The sequence below is a fragment of the Odontesthes bonariensis genome, chromosome 17, assembly GCF_027942865.1.
Source record: "Odontesthes bonariensis isolate fOdoBon6 chromosome 17, fOdoBon6.hap1, whole genome shotgun sequence".
In the NCBI taxonomy this organism is placed as follows: Eukaryota; Metazoa; Chordata; class Actinopteri; order Atheriniformes; family Atherinopsidae; genus Odontesthes; species Odontesthes bonariensis.
This window is the reverse complement of record NC_134522.1, coordinates 20,636,576-20,656,180: the sequence shown is the minus strand read 5'-3', so window position 1 is coordinate 20,656,180 and position 19,605 is coordinate 20,636,576. Positions and strand designations below refer to the sequence as shown.

Genomic DNA, 19,605 nt, shown 5'->3' with positions numbered 1-19,605 from the left:
CTATTTGAACTTCCCTAACACATCTTATTCTGAAAACCAAATACATCTCATTTCGTTTCCGTCAACTGCGAACGTCTGTGTTTTACGCGCCATTTGAGTTTTGGTAGCACTACGGCGGCCGTGAGGTTTTAATCCCCCCGGTTTGCATCTGAGAGGTTCCGCTTCCTCTCTGCCAGGTTCCTCCCCGGACCGAGCGGAGAACCAAGCTTGGAATACCCGGGGAGTGAGATACGAATAAAGTTGCTGTGTGTTTAAAGACCATATCGGTTTTCACAGTCGCAGGGCTCTACGTGAAATCTCAGCGTCGAATCTCGGCTTTAAGCGAACTAAAAATAAGCAGAAACAGGGCGGAGTTTCGCTAGTTTAGCCGATATTTTTCGCGATTGTCAACAACGGGTGAGTTAAGATTTGCTCGTTTAACATTATCAGCGTTGTCTTCTTTGAATATTACTGATGAAGTATTACTTTATTGACACAGGAAACACCCAGACCTAAAGTAATCTTCCTCCATAGCTGCTCAGGGGACCGTTTTTTTCTGCCTCTTAAGGAGAGAAAGAAAGAAAGCGCTCCAAGTGTTAGCGAGGTATGTGAATGGCTTTGTTTTGAATTTACATCAATGTAATGGAAGTCTGCTGGGACAACAGTGTCTTTGAATGTTTGTCAGACAGTTACGAGGCTTATCTAAACAAACGTAAAGGGATTTGATCTAACAGAAGGTCACCTTTAACAATACAGTGTGATTTCAATTTTTTTAGTTACAGGTTTGAAAATGCTAAACTCCACTAAGCCAGACTCTAAATAAACGTAACAGTAATATCAGGACTTAAGTTAGTAAAAGGAGGGTTTTGTCACTGTCCAATTTTATTTACTCAAGCTTAGTTTACCACCCTCAAACAGGAGCTTAGCTGTAAGAGCATAGACTTTACTGACCGTAGAAGGAATTTTAACACTACAATTACACATTAAACATTTATTTTAAGACAGAAAGACTTTTGGGGGGTGTTTCTGACCAAAAACGAGGGGGGGACGGGACGACTGCAAGCTTTAAACCTTTCGGATGTATGTGAGCTGATATGACTTACATACGTGGAAAGTTGGCACAGAGTGAGTGTAACTGTTGTCGTGCACAGAGCTTTACATCAGTCCTAAAAATCTGTGCCCTAGATTTCTCCATCCAGCTGCAATGAAACAGCCATTTGTGCTCCAGGCCAAGAAACTAACACACCTTGACTGTGATTCCTGAGGCTATATCTGAACCCATTCCAGAGCCTGAGGCCTGGAACTTCATGTTGCCAGGTTGATGATTTTTGACGTGTCAAAAATGTTGACGCAGGGGTGAGGCAGCTGTTTGAATAACAGGATAAGGTGTTCGGTGTGGGTGTGCAGCTGGACTCTGCGTTTACACTCTACACACCGCCAGACCAATAAGCAACAGAGGGACTGTTAAAGGTAGAGACCACGGACAGAGCGTACATGTATATTACACACAATGAATGTACGTTTTCACATCTGGTCGCGTGGATCACTATGTTTCTGTGTCAGTAAGTGAATGAAAAAGCAGTGGAAGTGGGTAGTGTGTCAGCTCCATCACTCCTTCCAGGAAGCCCTCCACAGAATTTCCTTTTATAGAAGCCGAACACAAAAGGCTTGTTGTCCACTTCCTGTAAACAGCTTTGCGGCTGTGTTTGCTGCGCTCTGATTGGTCGTTCTGGTCCTGTGACCCATTGGGGCCCCGGGAGTTCCAGGATGAGGAAGTGGGCTTCCCTTGACGACTGCCAGCCACAGGGAATAGAAAGTATGCTGATGCAGTGAGAGCGTGGAGAATGAGGAACTGAAATTATTAAGGGCAAAGGGATGTGACAGGCCCCGAGGCACTTTTATGAAAAGAGTTTCTGTGACTTGAGGACAGATCGGAGATGCCGTTAGAGGTCGCTTGGATATCAAATAGTATGTTTGCCGGCCAAGAATGCAGAGTTTGAAGGAATACATTTGAGGCAAATAAAGGCTCAGAGAGGGTTGGGGTTAAAAGTTTGAACAGAAGCACATCAGTTCAGTGGTTTACAAAAATATCTATGATCTTATTCGTCATTGTACCTTCAGTTTCATCAAGGCCTTGATTCTCTTTTAATCGGTTCCATACTTTAAAAAATGAGCATATTAGTCGTAAAATATATTTTCTTAATGAATCGTTCGTGACGATCATTAGTTTCCTTCATTGCACAACTTGGCAAAGCACAAATCAGTTTTAGGTCCTGTCAGAATTAACTTTACAAAGCATTACTTTTTCAATATAACTGTTACCATCAAGGATGCCATGTTTGCCTTTCCCAAGCGGTTGCTCTGACAACCACTGTAGGTCGCATATTATTTGACCCTGATCATTGGCTGTGTCTGCCTGCATGCATAAACGCCACATGGGCAAATTTTTGGGGGAAGGAGGGCAGTCGGAGTATATGCAGTAACATGAGGGATGAGGCTGTTTAGTCCTCACAGCAACCACGGCAGACATGAAACAATATACACAACAAACCCAGCTGAAAGGAATTCCTAAAGAATTTTCTCTCTTTTTTTTGTTTATGTCCTAGGTGACGCTCAACTAAGCCTATACTACCATGTGCTGGTGACACAGCACAGCCTAGTTTATTCACTCCAAACCAGGTCATGGAAGCAAAACAGATGGGCATTTTCGGTGAAGTGACACCTTAAACGTTTGCTTCAGATTCAGTGTAGAGGCCTCTTTTTTTTTTTTTTTTTTTAACCTAATATATAGCTTGCCATATTAGCTGAACAGAGTGCAGTTCAACTAAAGCAGTAAAACAGCTTCAGGCAGCGACACCAAAACAATCAGGGCTGTGTGGAGGGATCTCAGGTTGGGCTGACACAGGCACAGCAACCCATGAGATCAGGAGGCTCCTTTTTGCCAGCCTGAGCCTCTGTTCAAAGTTGGTTGTTCACACAATTTCCAAAACGTACTGAAAACAGACTGTATCAACGTAAAAGAGGTTAAAACTGAACGTAAAGCGTCAGCCTGCAAAGATACGCAAAACGGATGACCAGCATGGGACACAAAACGCACACAGACGAAAACACTGCAGAATAGTGTTGTACTCTGAGTAAATAACCCCCGACCCCTCAATATGAGGCATCTGTACTTTTTGTGTAGTCTCATTGGGGCCCACAATATCCAGGCTGAAAAGCACAGCTTTACTTAATCAAATGGATGCCATCTCATCGTGATAATGCTGGATATATTGCTGGATTTTGTTATCTTTCCACCCTTTAAGAGCTATTGATCAAACTAACAGGAAAGAAAGTGAATAATGATTTATCTGAAGTCTCTGTTGAGAGTGCGTTAAACTGTTATATTGTTAATAATGTCTGTAGTGTTCATGTCTGGGCGGGTATCGTAACACAACCTTGTAGTGTGCAGTGCCCATGTGTGCACCTGCCTCACTTAAACCTCAGAGCATTATAAAAAGATGTTGAAGTGTTCACAAAGGGGCTTCTGTTGGCAAGAGGAACATGTGTTTTTGGCAATTTGTGTGTGTGTGTGTGTGTGTGTGTGTGTGAGCAGGGGAACACACCCAGCCCAGGCTGCAGCCCTGCAGGTATGGAATTCCTGCTGAGGGCTAGCTTGTCTCAACCTGGGTAGCCAGCACTCACATTAAAGCACTTTAAGTCCCAACTCAGTCTGATTTTGTCCTTTTGCGGCAAGAATATACTTGCCCCATCCAAGAAGCTGAGGAATGAGACGGCCTGCCAAGACCTGCCCAGAGAGGGGCGAAAAGAGAGAAAGAAGGTTCAGGGAACAGAGATGGCTAAGTAGGCAAATGAGCGCCACGCACTCGTTGGAGATACCACAGTTTTTTTATTGCCTCCCTGATCTTCTGTTGGATGCAGAAGAAGCAACAAACAGGTGAGTTCTTGAGACTTTAAAGGTCAGGCACTGAAAAGACTGGGGGGGCGTAAAGTGAGTTAGGGAAGTGTCTAATTTTCTGTATGTGGACTTGCCCTTAAGCTTGTATGTTTTTTTTAAATTGATTTGTTTATTTTTTTTTTTTTTATCATTTTGTCCATTGCCACATTGGAAAGTTTAAAGTTAATGGTAAGTTTACGTGACCTAAGGTGTGAAAAAAAAATAAGTAATATTGAGACATCCACTGTCCTGGTCTTCGCCCACAGGGTAAAGTTTCTTAAGAAAGGGAAACGATCCAGCCTTAAAGTGAGTTAATGTGTCTTCAGCTTGTAAACCTATGGCCCAATTATTACACCAAATTAATCTGCTTGTGTGAAAGGGCTTTGTTTTTTGTGACAACAAAGACTTTTGTCTATCGTCTGTTGCGCATAGTTGTTGACGTGTCGAAGAAAAAGTCTGTATCCAGATGTGCGCATGTAGATGGTGTGCTCGTGTAGCATGAGAAGTGGGTCACATCTGCAGAGCATTTGCAGGTGAGTGCTTTGTGAGAAATGAGGAGGTCACACGCACCTGAGCCACGTCTTTTTACTCTGTGTTATTACGAGCTGTGTCATTGGCGGTCAGACACAGGAAGTATGGAGACCTTTGTTTGCTTCCTGTTTCCTGTCTGTGATGTCACCCAGAATGCAGCATGAAGCTCAAAGCTGATCGAACTGCTTGCTCTGCAAGACTCAAATGTGGTTTTGAAGTTGTGTGTGCAAGAGCGTCTGCAATCTGTTTTTTTTTTTTTTTTTTTTTACCATATTTGGTTCGTGGATGAACCTCAAAAGTGTCTACAAATGGGCGAGAAGAAGTCCTAAAAGTAGTAACCAGGATACCGTTAGGAAGAGGCCACATACACAGTTTTTCTTTGTGTATTAGTATCAACGGCGTAAACAAAAGTGAATGTAAATGCTTTGAAAATTGTCTTTATAAGTGATATATTGTTGCATGTGAATTTTAGCATGGTCACATGACAAATTATCATGTTAGCTGGATCCAAACTGTAACTTTGACAATGCATGTTACGTGTCATAGTCTGAGCGAAATCAAACTGGACTAGCACACCCAGATGAGACGGTTGGGAGTTGAATCCATCCTGCATGTATACGCTCAAGTAGACTCAGACTGGCCGAGGAGCTCTCGCCACAGTTCCTGTCCAGCACACAAAAGAAGAGGAAGAAGCCTTAGACAACAAAGAATTGGCTACAGGGGATAGAGTGAATATTTTTGTAAAAACCGTCAAGTGTAAGTGTTTTGATATTGATATATCCAAATTCACAATAAAGCTGCTCTCATTCACATATTTTAAATCGGTTCACCCTCTGTGCATGTAAATTGGGACAAAAGGGATTAGTCCAATTAACTGCCCAAGTTGAGCTATAATCAAAGCCCAATAACTAAGGAGCTTTTGAATAATCCACCAGCAATTTACGCAGCTTACTTGTTAGACAGGTGAGGATTCTGACTGTATAATTATTTTTCATGCACATGACATACTTCTAACTATATGAACTTGAATGTCGATGAGAGTTGAGGTCGGGTGCATGTGTAGTCAGGGAGGTCTTAGCTATGATCTGAATCATGGCCTGAATTGAATAATACTTCAGCAATGTTATGTTGCTGCTGTATGATTTTAGAGGAAAAAGTCAAATTCAAGTAGATGCACAAATTTAAATAAAGGAATTTGAATGAAAATAAAAATCAGTTGGCAAACGGTTGGATATTTGGAAGTCTAGCAGAAGAGGGAGACGTGGTAGAAATCTCCAGAGGTGTCACAAATTCAGCGGGGTGTTGTTTGCAGCTGGCATCAGCTGAGCTGATGATGTCATATGCAGCATCGGCGGGTAACACGGATGAACTCTTTTGGTAGACAACACGGACGGTGAATCGCCTGACAGTCCAACATCTGGAGTGCAGAGACAGTCCTTCCCTGTAACATTTACAGGATTGCACCCTCTGTGGTTAACAAGCGCTGCAATCCATCCTTCTTTACTCTTGGAGCTCTTGTCTGCACTCTGTTGTCTGCCCTTATTGTTTGATACTTTGGAGAAGCGTTGGAGTCCGTAATATGTCCCTGCGGCCGTATTTCAGTGAAAGCTATTGTACCGCTGCCCAGTATTTCTGCCTTGTCCTCATCAGCACTCCTAGCTTGTTCTTTTTATTTGGTAATGATTTGAGATTTCTCATGAGAATCAAGGAAAGAAATGGTTTCCTCATCCTTGCTCTCTGGTTTGCTCCTGCCCTACATCCTAGATGTCTCCTCTTCATGTCCTCTGCAATGCCAGCTTTCCCAATGGCCCGTTTTATCATCATAATAAATGTAGCCCAGCATCTAAAAACAACACAGAATTAAGAAAAAAAAAAAACTATTTGTAGAAAATACAAAAAGATGCATAAGCAGACACGGCAAGACCAGAGCTACGGCTCTGTGATTAGCACTTTATTTAAAGGTGTGCAGAATTATTTGGCACCTAGCTCATATAAGAGGAGCCTCAGTGATGGCTGAATAATGACCCGACCCCCCCCCCCCCCCCCCCTTTTTTTTTTTTTTTTTTTTTTTTTTTTTTTCATATTAAAAAAAAAATTTTTTTTAAAGAAAGTAAAATCCTAGCAACAGCTTTTTTTTTTTTTTCATTTGTTTAGCAAGGGAGGCAGTTAATCTCCTCAAACGGCATATGTTGGGCTGCGGGTTCTGCTTGAAAGTGAACGTTTTTTTTCATGAGCAGATCCAGTGTTAGACGCACACCATGCATGGAACATTCATGTCAGTTACTGAAAAGAAAGATTGTGTTGGTCACTGAACAGCTTTGTAAGGGAGAAAAGCTTTACTTGTTCCACCTCTACTATATATCAAAAAATAAACAAATAAATTCCTCTTTAGTCTTTAGTCTCTTTAATTGTTATTCTGAGGTTTCACACTATCCTGTTCAGTTCTTTCTCGTCCTCACTGAGCTGGTCTTCGCTCCTTTCCCTTTTACTCCAGTTGTCACATCGTTTTCAGTCTCCCACTCATCTGCAGACACTCCTCCTTCTCTCTCTCTTTTCCTTCCTCATTCATTTGTGACTGTGAACGAGACTCAACACGTCACTTTGCCCATTCAGCGGTGCTTCCTGTTCACACTCTGCTCCCTTCACTCCAGCTCTTACCGCTGATCCTCTGTTTGTGCCATGGATGGACTCGTTGGATCTCCGTGAGATTTTCTTAAGTTTCTTTGTCTTTTTTGAGTGAAGGCTAACCTTCAGCTACTTTTCAGCCGCTTCTCAGTTTTACGTAGTCTGCAGTGTTTGGTGTTGCATTGCAAAACATGCAAAAAACACCCAAAAAACAGGAAGCTGTGAACTTGTGGTGTTTTAGCACGCAGTCGGTTTATTGGTTGTCAGCTAATTTTGTGCATCTCATCCCAACTCTGCAGGTGAACGTGTGTGTAGATGTGTGACAGCGGATTGTGTGAGGACAAGCCCCCCGCCCCCCCTGTCAGGATGAGTAGCCAAGGAGGAGGAGCCAAGGACCCCCAGTCAGCCAATCACAGCTCTCGGCCGTTGCCCTCTGTACCGGAGGAGAGGAAGTCCAGAAACAAGATCATCTCAATATTTGGTTCAGAGAAAGGTGAGGAATTGGAGTATACACACATATTATTAAACATACACACTTAATAGCCATTAACAAAGTGAAAGACATGCGAATGACTGCGGGTGAAGAACAAGCTGATCCCTGACCTGTTCACTTCAGCAAACAGGAAGAAGGACCGGGACAAGGACAGGCCTGAGATATCCTTCCCCTCGGACTTTGAACACACCATCCATGTGGGTTTTGATGCGGTTACCGGAGAATTCACTGTAAGTATCCGACTTTGCACCGTTAAGATTTACACCAGGTTTTGATTTTTGGAACGGGGAATAGCTGAGAATCAGACACTCATGCAGTGATATTATTCTGGAGACTTCATTTGGTTAGCACAGCTTGGCATAAAGAATGGAGATGGTTTTTCTTTCACGGCTGCTGAGTTTAACATACTCGCAAGATCACAACAGACTTTAGCTATGTTTGTGCTTGTGGCCAAGGCACAGCAGTGGGAACCGGTTAGCGTCCGACACTATCAGGCGGTTTTCATGTTTGGGAACAGTCAACAGTTGTGGATTTCTGAAGCTGGCTTCATGGCTGATGCTTCAGTCGTAGCACAAGTGAATTGCGATGCCATAAGCATCTTCATTCTGATACAGTCAAAGAGAGAAGTTTTTCTCTCTCTTACTTCCAGAGAGTAATCTAGAGTTACAGGACTCACCGAAATGCCATCAAAGCATCTGGCGTGCCCGCTATCGGGCCCGCTATTCCCTTTATATCAAAACTGAACTCTTCTTAACAACAACTTCCTGGATGTTGTGTCGCATCATCTTGGAGTTGCTCTGTCATCACAAAATCTGTGAGCTGTGTTCCTATGTCGGTGGTGAGCTGTAAAATGAGATTTTGAGGAAGATAACGTCATCAGGTCACCTTGTCGCTGCCATATTTTGTGTTTACCTGCAGTCATTTAGTCATTTTTTTTGCATTGTGAGCTTGTCAGCAGTAAACACCTGCATTTGATCCTTCGCTTGATCATTTTAGTATGTCACATATTAGAAAACTAACATTGGATTCGTCACTTATTCCACTTAGTTACTCAACAGCCACCTCAGGCACTGACCATGTTAAAAAAAGAAAAAGTAACTGCTTCTCTTGTCTACATTTACTAGCCGCTTTGTGTTGCACAGATAGTTGTGACTGAGTGCTGAGACAATCTTCACTCAGGAAACTCTTAAAGATAACAGAAGCTCTCATTTTGAGGTGCAGCTGTACAGCGGTTGTGCCAGGACAGCGTTGCAGAGGGACATTTGTCAGCAGGGGTTGCATGAGTATCTGTCTGCTGATGGGGGAAAAAGTGCACTGCACACAGAACTTTATCTGGAAATCCTCTGGATTTTTTTTTTCCCCCTTGCCGTTGCAGTCGCGTGTAAGGAGGAAACTGGAGTCGATATTCCAGAGAACCTGATCTAATTTTATGATGATCTCACCATGAGGGAAAGTCCCAGGAATTTCCTGTTGTGGTAAAATTGCTGTGCGATAGTTTACCGAATTCTTATTTAGGGACAGTATGTGCATTTTTAGCTTGTTAAAGGTTAAACAGGTTGATTGTTATTTATGGTATTAGTTTGATTGATCCAAAGATCAAGGAAAGTTGACACCCAGCTGCACGAGCTCCTCATGCATGAATCTGCCTCTGGAACTGTGTTTGCTGTATGTTCCTGTTTCGTACTTTTCTTCCCTTTTTATGTACAGATATAGATCAGTGCGAGCGTGTTCTGCGTGTTTGTTTATGCAGGGCATGCCAGACCAGTGGGCCCGTCTCCTTCAGACCTCCAACATCAGCAAATCGGAGCAGAAGCAGAACCCTCAGGCCGTCCTCGACATTCTCAAGTTCTACGACTCCACCAGTGGAAAACAGAAATACCTCAGTCTTTCCGCCTCGGGTCAGTTTTCTTAGTGTCAGCACATAAATTGAACTCCTGCTATGTTGCCTTGCGGATTCACTTAGACTGTCCTCACACTTTCTCTTCTTTTGTTTTGTCTCTTTTCAGATAAAGACTTGCAATCGGTGAGCAGCTTCATTCATCACTTCTACCAGCTAATTACTTCTATTGCATTCATCTTGTTTCATTCGTATGTTGTTGTTTTTTTTACTATTTTCACTTCAGCCAGGCAAGCAGGGTACTGCAACCTCCCCGTCTGGGAAAGATGGCGACGATGACGACGATTATGATACACCCCCACCTGTTGTGGCACCACGGCCAGAACACACCAAATCAGTGAGCTGTTTTTTAAAAAAATATAAGCCGAGCGAGATACGCCAAAATGAAAGGAAAAAGTTAAAACTGTATTTTTTTCGGTGACGTTAGGTGTACACACGATCAGTGATTGACCCGATTCCGGCCCCAGAGGTAGACGGTGCCTCTAAGGCTGCGGACAAACAGAAAAAGAAGGGAGGCAAGATGACTGATGAGGAAATCATGGAGAAATTAAGTATGGAAAGATACACATTCCCGGATAAACAATGAAAGTAACACACCACATCTACAGCCACTATTTATTTATTCTTCTTCCTCTTGTGATTCTCAGGAACTATCGTCAGTATTGGAGATCCTAAGAAGAAATATACTCGTTATGAAAAGATTGGCCAGGGGTAAGTCTTGAGTCAAGGCAACATGAATATGTCTGATCATTTAAAAGGGGGATGCACAGCAGGCTGCTGGTATAAAATAAAGAACGGAAAGCCTTTTGTTTATTATTTTGCTGATTTTCTCTTACTTTCAGGGCATCTGGTACAGTTTACACAGCCATAGATGTTGCCACAGGACAAGAGGTAAGACAAAGGGAAAAAAAATAAGAAAGACTTTATTAATCCCAAAGGGAGACGAGAAAAGTAAGTGTGCTTCTGCGATGGGTCAAATAGAGGTCCAGCTGCAAATGAATTGGCCGTAATCTGTTATCTCCGAGAGATTGTGTTTATTCCGTGGTAGCGCATTTACAGGATATCTTGTTCCACAGGTGGCCATCAAACAGATCAACTTGCAGAAGCAGCCGAAGAAAGAGCTAATCATCAACGAGATCCTGGTGATGAAGGAGCTGAAAAACCCCAACATTGTCAACTTCGTGGACAGGTAACACTAACACCTACCGTACAAACCAACACCTCAGCAACTCTGCGGCAGCTGTGATTGTAACTGTCTGTGCATGATTTAGTTTCCTCGTGGGCGACGAGCTCTTTGTGGTAATGGAGTACCTAGCCGGTGGTTCTCTGACCGATGTCGTGACGGAGACGTGCATGGACGAGGCTCAGATCGCCGCTGTCTGCAGAGAGGTAAATTTCATCTCACGACCGAGTTCAAGGATACCTCATGAAAGCCGTCCCAACATATTCCCATGTTCATTCAACTGTTCACAGTTATCTACAGCTCATGTGTGCACAGTGAATTCTCTCTCGGGACAGCTCACATTCCTCCCTCTCTGTGTTCAGGTCCTCCAGGCTCTGGAGTTTCTTCACGCCAACCAGGTCATCCACAGAGACATCAAGAGTGACAATGTTCTTCTGGGGATGGATGGATCAGTCAAACTCAGTGAGAAAGAGCACACACACACACACACACATCCATATCAAGATGTAGTACACAGAAGCCTGAATAGCACAGTCTTTTATTATTTCTTTCATCTACATCAGTGATACTCACTATTTCTTTCACCAGAGCCACATTGGCAGAGCAAAATCAAGGGAAGAGCCACTTTTACTACAAAATACTAAGTCCCCTTTTGCATTTCTACATGTAAAACATCTCACAAAAAAAGAAGCAACACAGCTAATACATTTTCAATTAAGACCACATTTACCTTAATACTAGGATGAGCGGAAGTTGGCATGCATGTCCTTGACTTTCTTCATGTTGTATTTGTAGTTTGTTGTTGTAATCATAGTGAGACGTTCAAGATGAGCATGGTTTTTTTGCTGGTTTTTGCCCTTTTAAAAAAAATTAAAACCCAATCCATTGTGCCTGCATCTGGCGCTGGCTAAAGGAGCTAGCGTGCACTGCGGTCAAGTGTGACAGTGGTTTAAGTGGGCTGCGTTGCCAGGTTTAACAGTGCCCCCTTTAGGAAACACCTTTAAGCCTTAATTAATACTACAAAAACGCAAACTTAAAAAAAATACTTAATACTGTGCAGTATTCGCTAGGGATGGGAATTGATAAGATTTTTACGATTCCAATTCCATTTTCGATTCTGCTTAACAATTCGGTTCTTTATCGGTTCCCTTATCAATTCTCATTTGGAGAAAAAGGACAACAAACCGGTCGATTAGCATCAACTTTGTCTAGTTTAGAAGTAACACGAGTCATGACCTTACAAACCCAACAACGGTGAGGTCCACATTGGTCTATCATGGCCTGGGTAATTTAACTCTTCCCTGCTTTGGTGAAAGGAGAAGCTGGAGGTAGAGGTGAACTGGGGGTAGTACCACCAGCCTCTGGCTCTGAGCCAGTCAGGCTGTCTGTCTCTCATGATTTCATCTTAATGTAATGCATGAGAAGGCATTAATTTAACCTTAACCATTACTAATAGCATGTTTTACAATGAGGCAAATGGCGCTAACATGATAGGCAGTGTTGGTTAGTTAGTTAGTTACCTGCAGTGTTAGCCGAGGACATGCTAACGTTGCTGGGTTCACATTCACCAACGTTAGTCGAAAACATGACATTCATTCATAATTTTTGCCTGTTGGTAGTATTTCCTCCCTTTGGCGAAATATTCACTTTGCAAGTTGCCCTGTTGTCGTCTTTTTTAGGGATGTGTAATCAAACATTCGAGCGTTTGTACCGCTTGGGCGCCATGTTTACTGTTGACTGCTGGCTGCACTGGACTCGCCACGCAACGTTGCGTGGTGACGTCATGCGCGCCCACCGGAATCGATAAGGGAATCGTTTGCAAAATCGCCAAACAATTCCAAGGAATTGAAACACTGGGAACCGGTTCTCGATTCCCATCCCTAGTATTCGCTGTATGTTACTTGAAAAAATGTATTGTTATTGTTACCATATTGTTATAAGCTACTATGCGAGTGTGAGCCACCAATTAAAGCTTGAGGAGCTGCATGTGGCTCGTGAGCCGCGCAATGAGTATCTCTGCTCTACATCCATACATTTTGGGAACTCAACCCGCTCTTTTCTCTCATTGCAGCTGACTTCGGCTTCTGTGCTCAGATCACCCCTGAGCAAAGCAAGCGCAGCACCATGGTGGGGACCCCGTACTGGATGGCTCCTGAGGTGGTGACCAGGAAGGCCTATGGACCCAAAGTGGACATTTGGTCTCTGGGGATTATGGCCATAGAGATGGTGGAGGGAGAGCCTCCATACCTGAATGAGAATCCTCTCAGAGTGAGTGTGTGCTGCGAGGAGCCGAGTTGATCCGAGTGTTTGTGTGTCGAGGTTTGCATGGACTGCATGCTGTCCTACACAGAGGGTGGGAAAAACTGAAAGCAGGTCTACTGTTATCTTATTTCATTTTTTTTTTTTTGTGATCAAATTTTTGTTGTATTTTTTATGTCAAACAAAAAAAACCAAAAACAAATACACAACACATGAAACGACAATGGACGACAATCAACATCCATACCAGCACCCCCCCACCCTCCACACACACACACAGGTCTCCTTCCCAGCTCACTCAGGTCTCATTCCCAGCTCACTCACCCGGTCCTAATAGAAAACACAAAGAAAAAGTTTATCAAAAAAATCTTATTTCATATTGTCGTATTGTATTGATGGTCAATGGAGAGATAGAAAACCGTTTTTTAAACTGAGTTATTTGATTGTTCACATAAACAATCAGCTGAAATCCAAGCTGAAACGTCTCAGAAACTGTTGCGCGCGGACCGGAAAACTTTTAACGCGGTACTCGCATTTTTATCTTAATGACTTTTACAATCCCCTAATTTTAATTTTTTTCTTATATATGTTAACATCTGCCAGATGGATTGGCACAAAAATGATTTATGGTTCCCAGGTGATGAATGATATTAACCCAGACTTCTCCTCTTGCGCCATCATGTGGTTGATAGTTGCTAATGTCAAAGTGCCATCACGGACCTGTTCTGGCGCCACATGGCATCGACTAAATGTTCGCACAAGTGCCACCAAGCGTTTATCAAGCTTCAACTCTCGTCAGAAATGTGTTTCCCCACCAGGCTTTTAATGAACACCATGCCTGGACAATATTAATAATGAAAAATGAATTTGAATATTTTTTTACCTAATAAGTAAGTAACAATGGCAGACCTTACCAACCAGCAGCTGATCTTGGCTTCTGAGTTTGTTTTGAGCCTCAAAACTTGTTCCTTTGCAGCCTAAACCAGCATGTAGAATGTTTTAGTCATAAGACTCGAGCTGAGAATTACTGTGGAACTTCCAGGCAAGGGGAGACAATTCTGCATTGTAGGTGTTTGTTAGTCAAAACCCGAGGCCACCGCGTCTTTACAATTTAGTTTTTTTTTCCCTCGAGTATCGCCTCTGTGACTCTTACAAAGCACCGTTGTCTCTCCTCTCCTGGTGGTTTCCAGTTACACCTTGAATCTTGTGACCAAACCACGTTAGTCCAACGATAAACGACAGGCTCACTGACTTCAGCCTTTCTCGAAGTGCGAATGCAGCTCAGCAGCCTGACACTCAGTCAACGGTTGTTAAGAACTCAAGATGCAGGGGGGGGGGGGATCGTTAGAAGCCACCTGGCAATAATAAAATAAAAATTCCCGGATAAACAGTTAAATAGGTGCCAAATGACATTTTAAACTCCAGGTAGAAGCTGGCTCTTGGTTTTCCATGTTATTGTGATTTAAAGGTCTCAGTGAACAGTTGATGAACTGCCGTGGGAATTTAATTTCTATTTTCACTCGGTCGTTTTTGACAATCGTTCAGTTTCTGAAAAATAACTTGCAAAAGGAATGACCATCAGGCAGGATTTTAAGCTAGGAGGATGAACACAGTAAAGGTTACACTTCGCACCAGCATCAACATCTTTGCAGGAAGCACAGGACCAGGTTGACTGTTTCTTTTGCTCACATTCATTATGTTGATCATTGTCACATTCGACCATAAGCATTCTACATTTTGAATGTAGAATCAGTATTCTTATTACCCAGATTTTCTAACCGTGGTATTTCTCTGGTTTCAGGCGCTGTATTTGATCGCCACCAATGGGACTCCTGAGCTGCAGAGTCCGGAGAAGCTGTCTCCTGTCTTCAAGTCTTTCCTTTCTCGCTGTCTGGAGATGGACGTGGAGAAACGAGGTTCAGGCCGAGAACTGCTGCAGGTAGAACGAGCCCTCAACACCCTTAGACATTATGTCCTGATTTCTTTCCCAACTCACGATGTTTCGTGTTTGCATTTCTTCGTCCGTTTGCAGCATCCGTTCCTGAAGCTGGCGAAGCCTCTGTCCAGCCTCACTCCTCTCATCCTGGCAGCCAAGGAGGCCATGAGGAGCAATCGCTAAATCTCAGTGTCTGAAAGCTACAAGAATGAAAGCCAGGGGCCGCCCAAAACTGTTAGCATCTTCTCTCAGCCCACATATGATGACTATCAGCAGCGCGCTAGTGTTTGTTTATTTCCAGTTGTCATAAAATGCTGCTCCATTCTTCCAAATGTCTCCGCACTCGTACTCTTTTTTTTTTTTTAGTTTTTGTAATCATACCTATGTGCCTTGCTCCAAAGCCCACATACAGCTATAGTGTGTTCCCTGTTTGGTGCAGCCACAGATTGAGTGTGTTGTGAAAGGTCAAGAATGCAATATCACAGTTATTGTCGATACTTTGTACATCAAGGACCACGTTCACAAAGATGCACATATCACAGCCCGTAGTTCTACTAAAATCCACTGAACTGTCCCAATCTTAAGAGCTGGCGAATCGAGGCTTCTACTAAGGCTGAACAAACGCTTGAGACGAAAAGAACAAGTCAGCAACCTTTTTCTTTTTTTTTTTTCCTTTCATTCCAGGATTCTGCCATGTAAAATCTGCGTCTTATGGTTTGTTTATTGTTACACGTGTACTTTCTAGTCCAATAAGTTTGAATGTGGCGTGAAGAGCTAAAACTAGAGTGTGCTGCGGTCCAGGAAGGGACAGTTCAGTCTTCGTTCCATGGAAAATCTCCCTCGTTGTAGTTGTTTATTTTCTTTTCTTTTCTTTTTTTTTTTCTTCTTTTTTTTCAAATACATTAAACTTTGACTTATCTTGCATTGGAAGATGATAAATTCCAGCTTTTGTCTCTTAGCCCCCCGTCAAACCCCAAAACGTAACCGTTTATTGTGCTCCGACTTCTTAAACTCCCTCTGCAGGCACAATCTGTTCAAGTTTATCTGAAAGCTGTCCAGTGCATTTAAAAAAAAAAAACAACAACAAAAAAACAGTTTTGTAGTACATGGTTCCTAAAAGTCAAATTTCTCTCAGCGTGATGCCACATCGACGTCCTCTGTGTGTCTCTAGCTGTGCCTTCTGTAATGGATGCCTTATTGTTGGTGTGTGTACAACACAAATACTGTATGAGATAGTTTGAATGTTAAACTGGAGGGAGCGTTTTTACATATTTTGTATATTGTGTAATGTCCTGTATTTGTAACAGCCCGTAGTATGTATATCATTGTTTGATATGTGCAACTAATGCAGCAGGAGACAATTTTGAATTGTTCTCAGGATGCCCGTGTGTACTGATTAGTCATCAGTTCCTTAAACTATGCAGTTATGGATCCTAAACGATATAATGAGTTGATATTGCGAAGGCACTCAGGCCTGAGTTGAGCAGTATTTGGAAATCACGAGTTTTATCCTGACCGGAGTCTAGAAAATCGGTGGGAAGCATTGAAAATGTGCCATTAACAGATGTTTGAAACAGTAAAACACTCGTGTGGTGATCAACAGGTTGACACAAAGACTGAGAAAACCGTATTAAACAGCAATATGTTGCTTTTAACCAGAACACACATTCCAGTTATACATGTAACATGTGTGATTGAAGAGTGTGAAATCAATGTGTTGTTCATGATCATTACACCAACAACGTTAGTGATTGATTGAATAAAATTCATGCAGTATGTAAATTATTATTAAAGTTGGACCTAAAAAAAGATTTTGGTCTCGGTGTGAATCGTGGATGAATCACTGATTGGGTCTCCCTGGTCACACGGAAGCTCTGGACTAAAGCCTCTGCTTAAGGTGACATTGAATGATGATGTACAGAAAGAGGAGCAAAAACGGCCACATAAAGACAATAAAGAACGACTGATGCAAATGTCGTGGGTCGGACGGAAACCAGGGCCAGCTGCGGTGAAACTTCAGTTTCTTTTTATTTAGCATCCTCTTTAATTCTGACACACGGGGGCAGTATTCAGCTTTACTGGATTACACAGAGACAGAAAGCCGGTGCGTAGACTCCACAAGTGCTGCTGTTCACTCGACCGTGCTGCAATTTGAATACCTGACACGGTTCCCCTAACATCAGTCGTTACGAAAGTGCTAAGTTTTGTGAAAAGCAACACATTTTTATCATCGTCACATGCATCCATAATGATGTGTCTGATTTCTACCGCCCACACAGGCGGTCCCCTTTCAGGGTGGGTTGATGATTTGATTGATTTATGTTAGATTTCTATATTTGAACTGTCCTAAAGATAAGTTATCCATCACAATAGTAATGGTATTCTGTGAAAGACTGACAGTTAGACCATCTGTGACTGTCTGTAAGTCGAGGGGAGACAGTCGATCTGTTGAGTTGATGATGGTCTATAATAAGTTGCTGTTAATCTGACATTTCAGGTCATTTCGGCAGCAGAGGATCTGACAATAAGTGGAGTTCAGGCTGAAGATGCAAGACATTACGACTGTATGGGAGCATATGGGGGCATATAGTGATAAGAAATCGTGAATTAAAAAAAAAAAAACCTCCCTCAAATTACTGCAGTTACGAACCCGTTGCTAAAGCCCGATAAGCTCTACTGCTGATATTCAGGCGCAACTTACATAAGTGTCATCAAAAGGGAACTGAAACTTTTCATTTTCTTAACAGTCAGCTTTTTCCCTCTTTTGCACCTTCGGATGCTCTGTTATGCAAACAAGCTTCATCCTGTAGAATTGAGTTCTTACATTCTTTTTTTTTTTCTTTTCTTTTTTAATCAATATTTTATTCATTTTCAAACAGACAGAACAGAGAACATACATGACAGCAGAGGCAAGTAAAAATAAAGTGACATAAAGTGAATAACACATGGAAGGAGAGACAAAAGACAAGTAATAATAATAATGATAAAAATAAATAAATAAATATGTTAAAAATAATAAATAAATACAGAAATAAATAAATAAACAGAAATAAAACAAGCAAAAATAGCAATACTATAATGGACCTTTCATGGGAAGTTCTATGAGAGTTTACAATTCAGACATTATACATGGAACAGGGACTGTGCAGCCGTATCAATAAAACAAAATCAGCACATGAGAAGAAACATGAGGGAGACACAGAGGTGCCAAAGGGGCGCCAATCCACTTTGCAGCGGCCTCTACGTATTAACAACAAGCTTTATCCTGTAGAATTGAGTTTACATTCTTTAAGTCTCTGATTAAATCTTGTCTTACTGTAATGATTCAGATCTATGTTTTTCTACTACCAAGACTGGTTCAATCATTGATCCAGTACTTATAACCTTTGGTACTGTACCGAATAGTTGTAGTATATAATGTAAACTCTGGTAAAAGATAGAAGCAATGTTAGAAACTGTAATTTTAGCATTCTGTTAAAAAAAATAAACATTAAAGTTCAGCAAGTTTGACAGTGATAGAAATGAATCATATATTGCCTGTTAATTCTAAAATAGCAGCTCATAGTTGCAGGGGATTCCGCCTTTCACTGCTTGAGTGTGAAACTTGAGCAATTCACATTTTTCTGACATTGTTTTGAAGTTAAATTCAGAGAAGAGATATTTTAAACCCAAATAGTGATGACACTGTGTCCCGCGTTGTCTTCAGTGTGTTGAGAGCAGAGAAATGATTTCCATAGAGAGGAGGCTTTGCATCATCAGCTGATCCTCCAGTGAACTGAGAAGGTTTATAGTCCTGTGAGTTCAACACTGCAGGACTCAGATCTGTCAGTCAGCACAGCAGAAACCACAACCACCATGACTCTCATCACCATCCTCATCTGGACGCTGGCCTGCTGCTGTTTTACAGGTTCATTCACTCAGCAACATTTCCATCATGATGTGCTGCCTTTTCTCTCATTTCTTTCTGCTGATAAATGAATGATGTGATTTTGTCTGCAGGATGCAGCGGTCAGGTGACTGTGACTCAGCCTCCAGTAGTGACATTTACTCCAGGATCCACTGCCACTCTGAAGTGTACGACCAGCCCTGCTGTTGCAACATATTCTGATGGTGATGAGGGTATGTTCTGGTATCAGCAGAAACCGGGACAGACTCCAAAGCTCCTCATAAAATATGTGAAAAAGCTTCAGTCAGGAACACCAGCTCGGTTTAGTGGCAGTGGAAGCAGCTCTGACTTCACTTTGACCATCAGCGGAGTTCAGGCTGAAGATGCAGCAGTTTACTACTGTAAGAGTGAACACAGCATAGGGGGTTCCCGGGTGTTCACACAGTGATTTGTAGTCGTACAAAAACCTCCTTCAGTCAGACTGCAGACACCCTGAGCTGTTACAGCAGGAACTGACTGCAGCTGCTGGAGAAGAAGAGACTCTGACACAGACCACTGAACACAGAGCTCACAGTAACCTCACCAAGCACTACACACGTTGGCAACAATTTTGTGACAAAATGTCAAAATATATAACATAATTAATATGTACTTAATATGAAAGTTATGACAGTCTGATTTAGGTCTTTACAGATTATTGTCGCAGTGGAGGTTAAACAAGATTTCATGTTTATTTAAATCTTTAATCTTTAATTAAAACACAAATAAATTACAATTACAATAACATAACACTTCTAACAATTTTTAAAATGTAAATGTAAAAGTAAATATATTTTATTTATACAGCCCTTTACAGACAATCTTTACGATGTACCAAAG

At 42.1% G+C, this 19,605-nt stretch overlaps 1 protein-coding gene and 1 gene segment (V, D, J or C); both read left to right on the top strand.

The window, feature by feature from the left end:
• Positions 1–142: 142 nt before the first annotated feature.
• Positions 143–16,651, top strand: LOC142366887 (serine/threonine-protein kinase PAK 2-like). Its single transcript, XM_075448895.1, has 16 exons — positions 143–396; positions 479–583; positions 7,372–7,565; positions 7,689–7,795; positions 9,316–9,463; positions 9,572–9,588; positions 9,689–9,799; positions 9,890–10,013; positions 10,110–10,173; positions 10,305–10,353; positions 10,539–10,651; positions 10,734–10,851; positions 11,008–11,107; positions 12,717–12,913; positions 14,706–14,843; positions 14,937–16,651. Exons 3-16 carry the CDS (start codon positions 7,388–7,390, stop codon positions 15,021–15,023), a joined length of 1,551 nt encoding a protein of 516 aa, XP_075305010.1. The 5' UTR covers positions 143–396; positions 479–583; positions 7,372–7,387; the 3' UTR covers positions 15,024–16,651.
• A 2,044-nt stretch (positions 16,652–18,695) lies between these two features.
• Positions 18,696–19,174, top strand: LOC142366719 (Ig kappa chain V-III region PC 2154-like). The segment is given in 2 exon segments: positions 18,696–18,747; positions 18,840–19,174. Coding segments are annotated over 2 exon segments (387 nt in total).
• Positions 19,175–19,605: the final 431 nt, after the last annotated feature.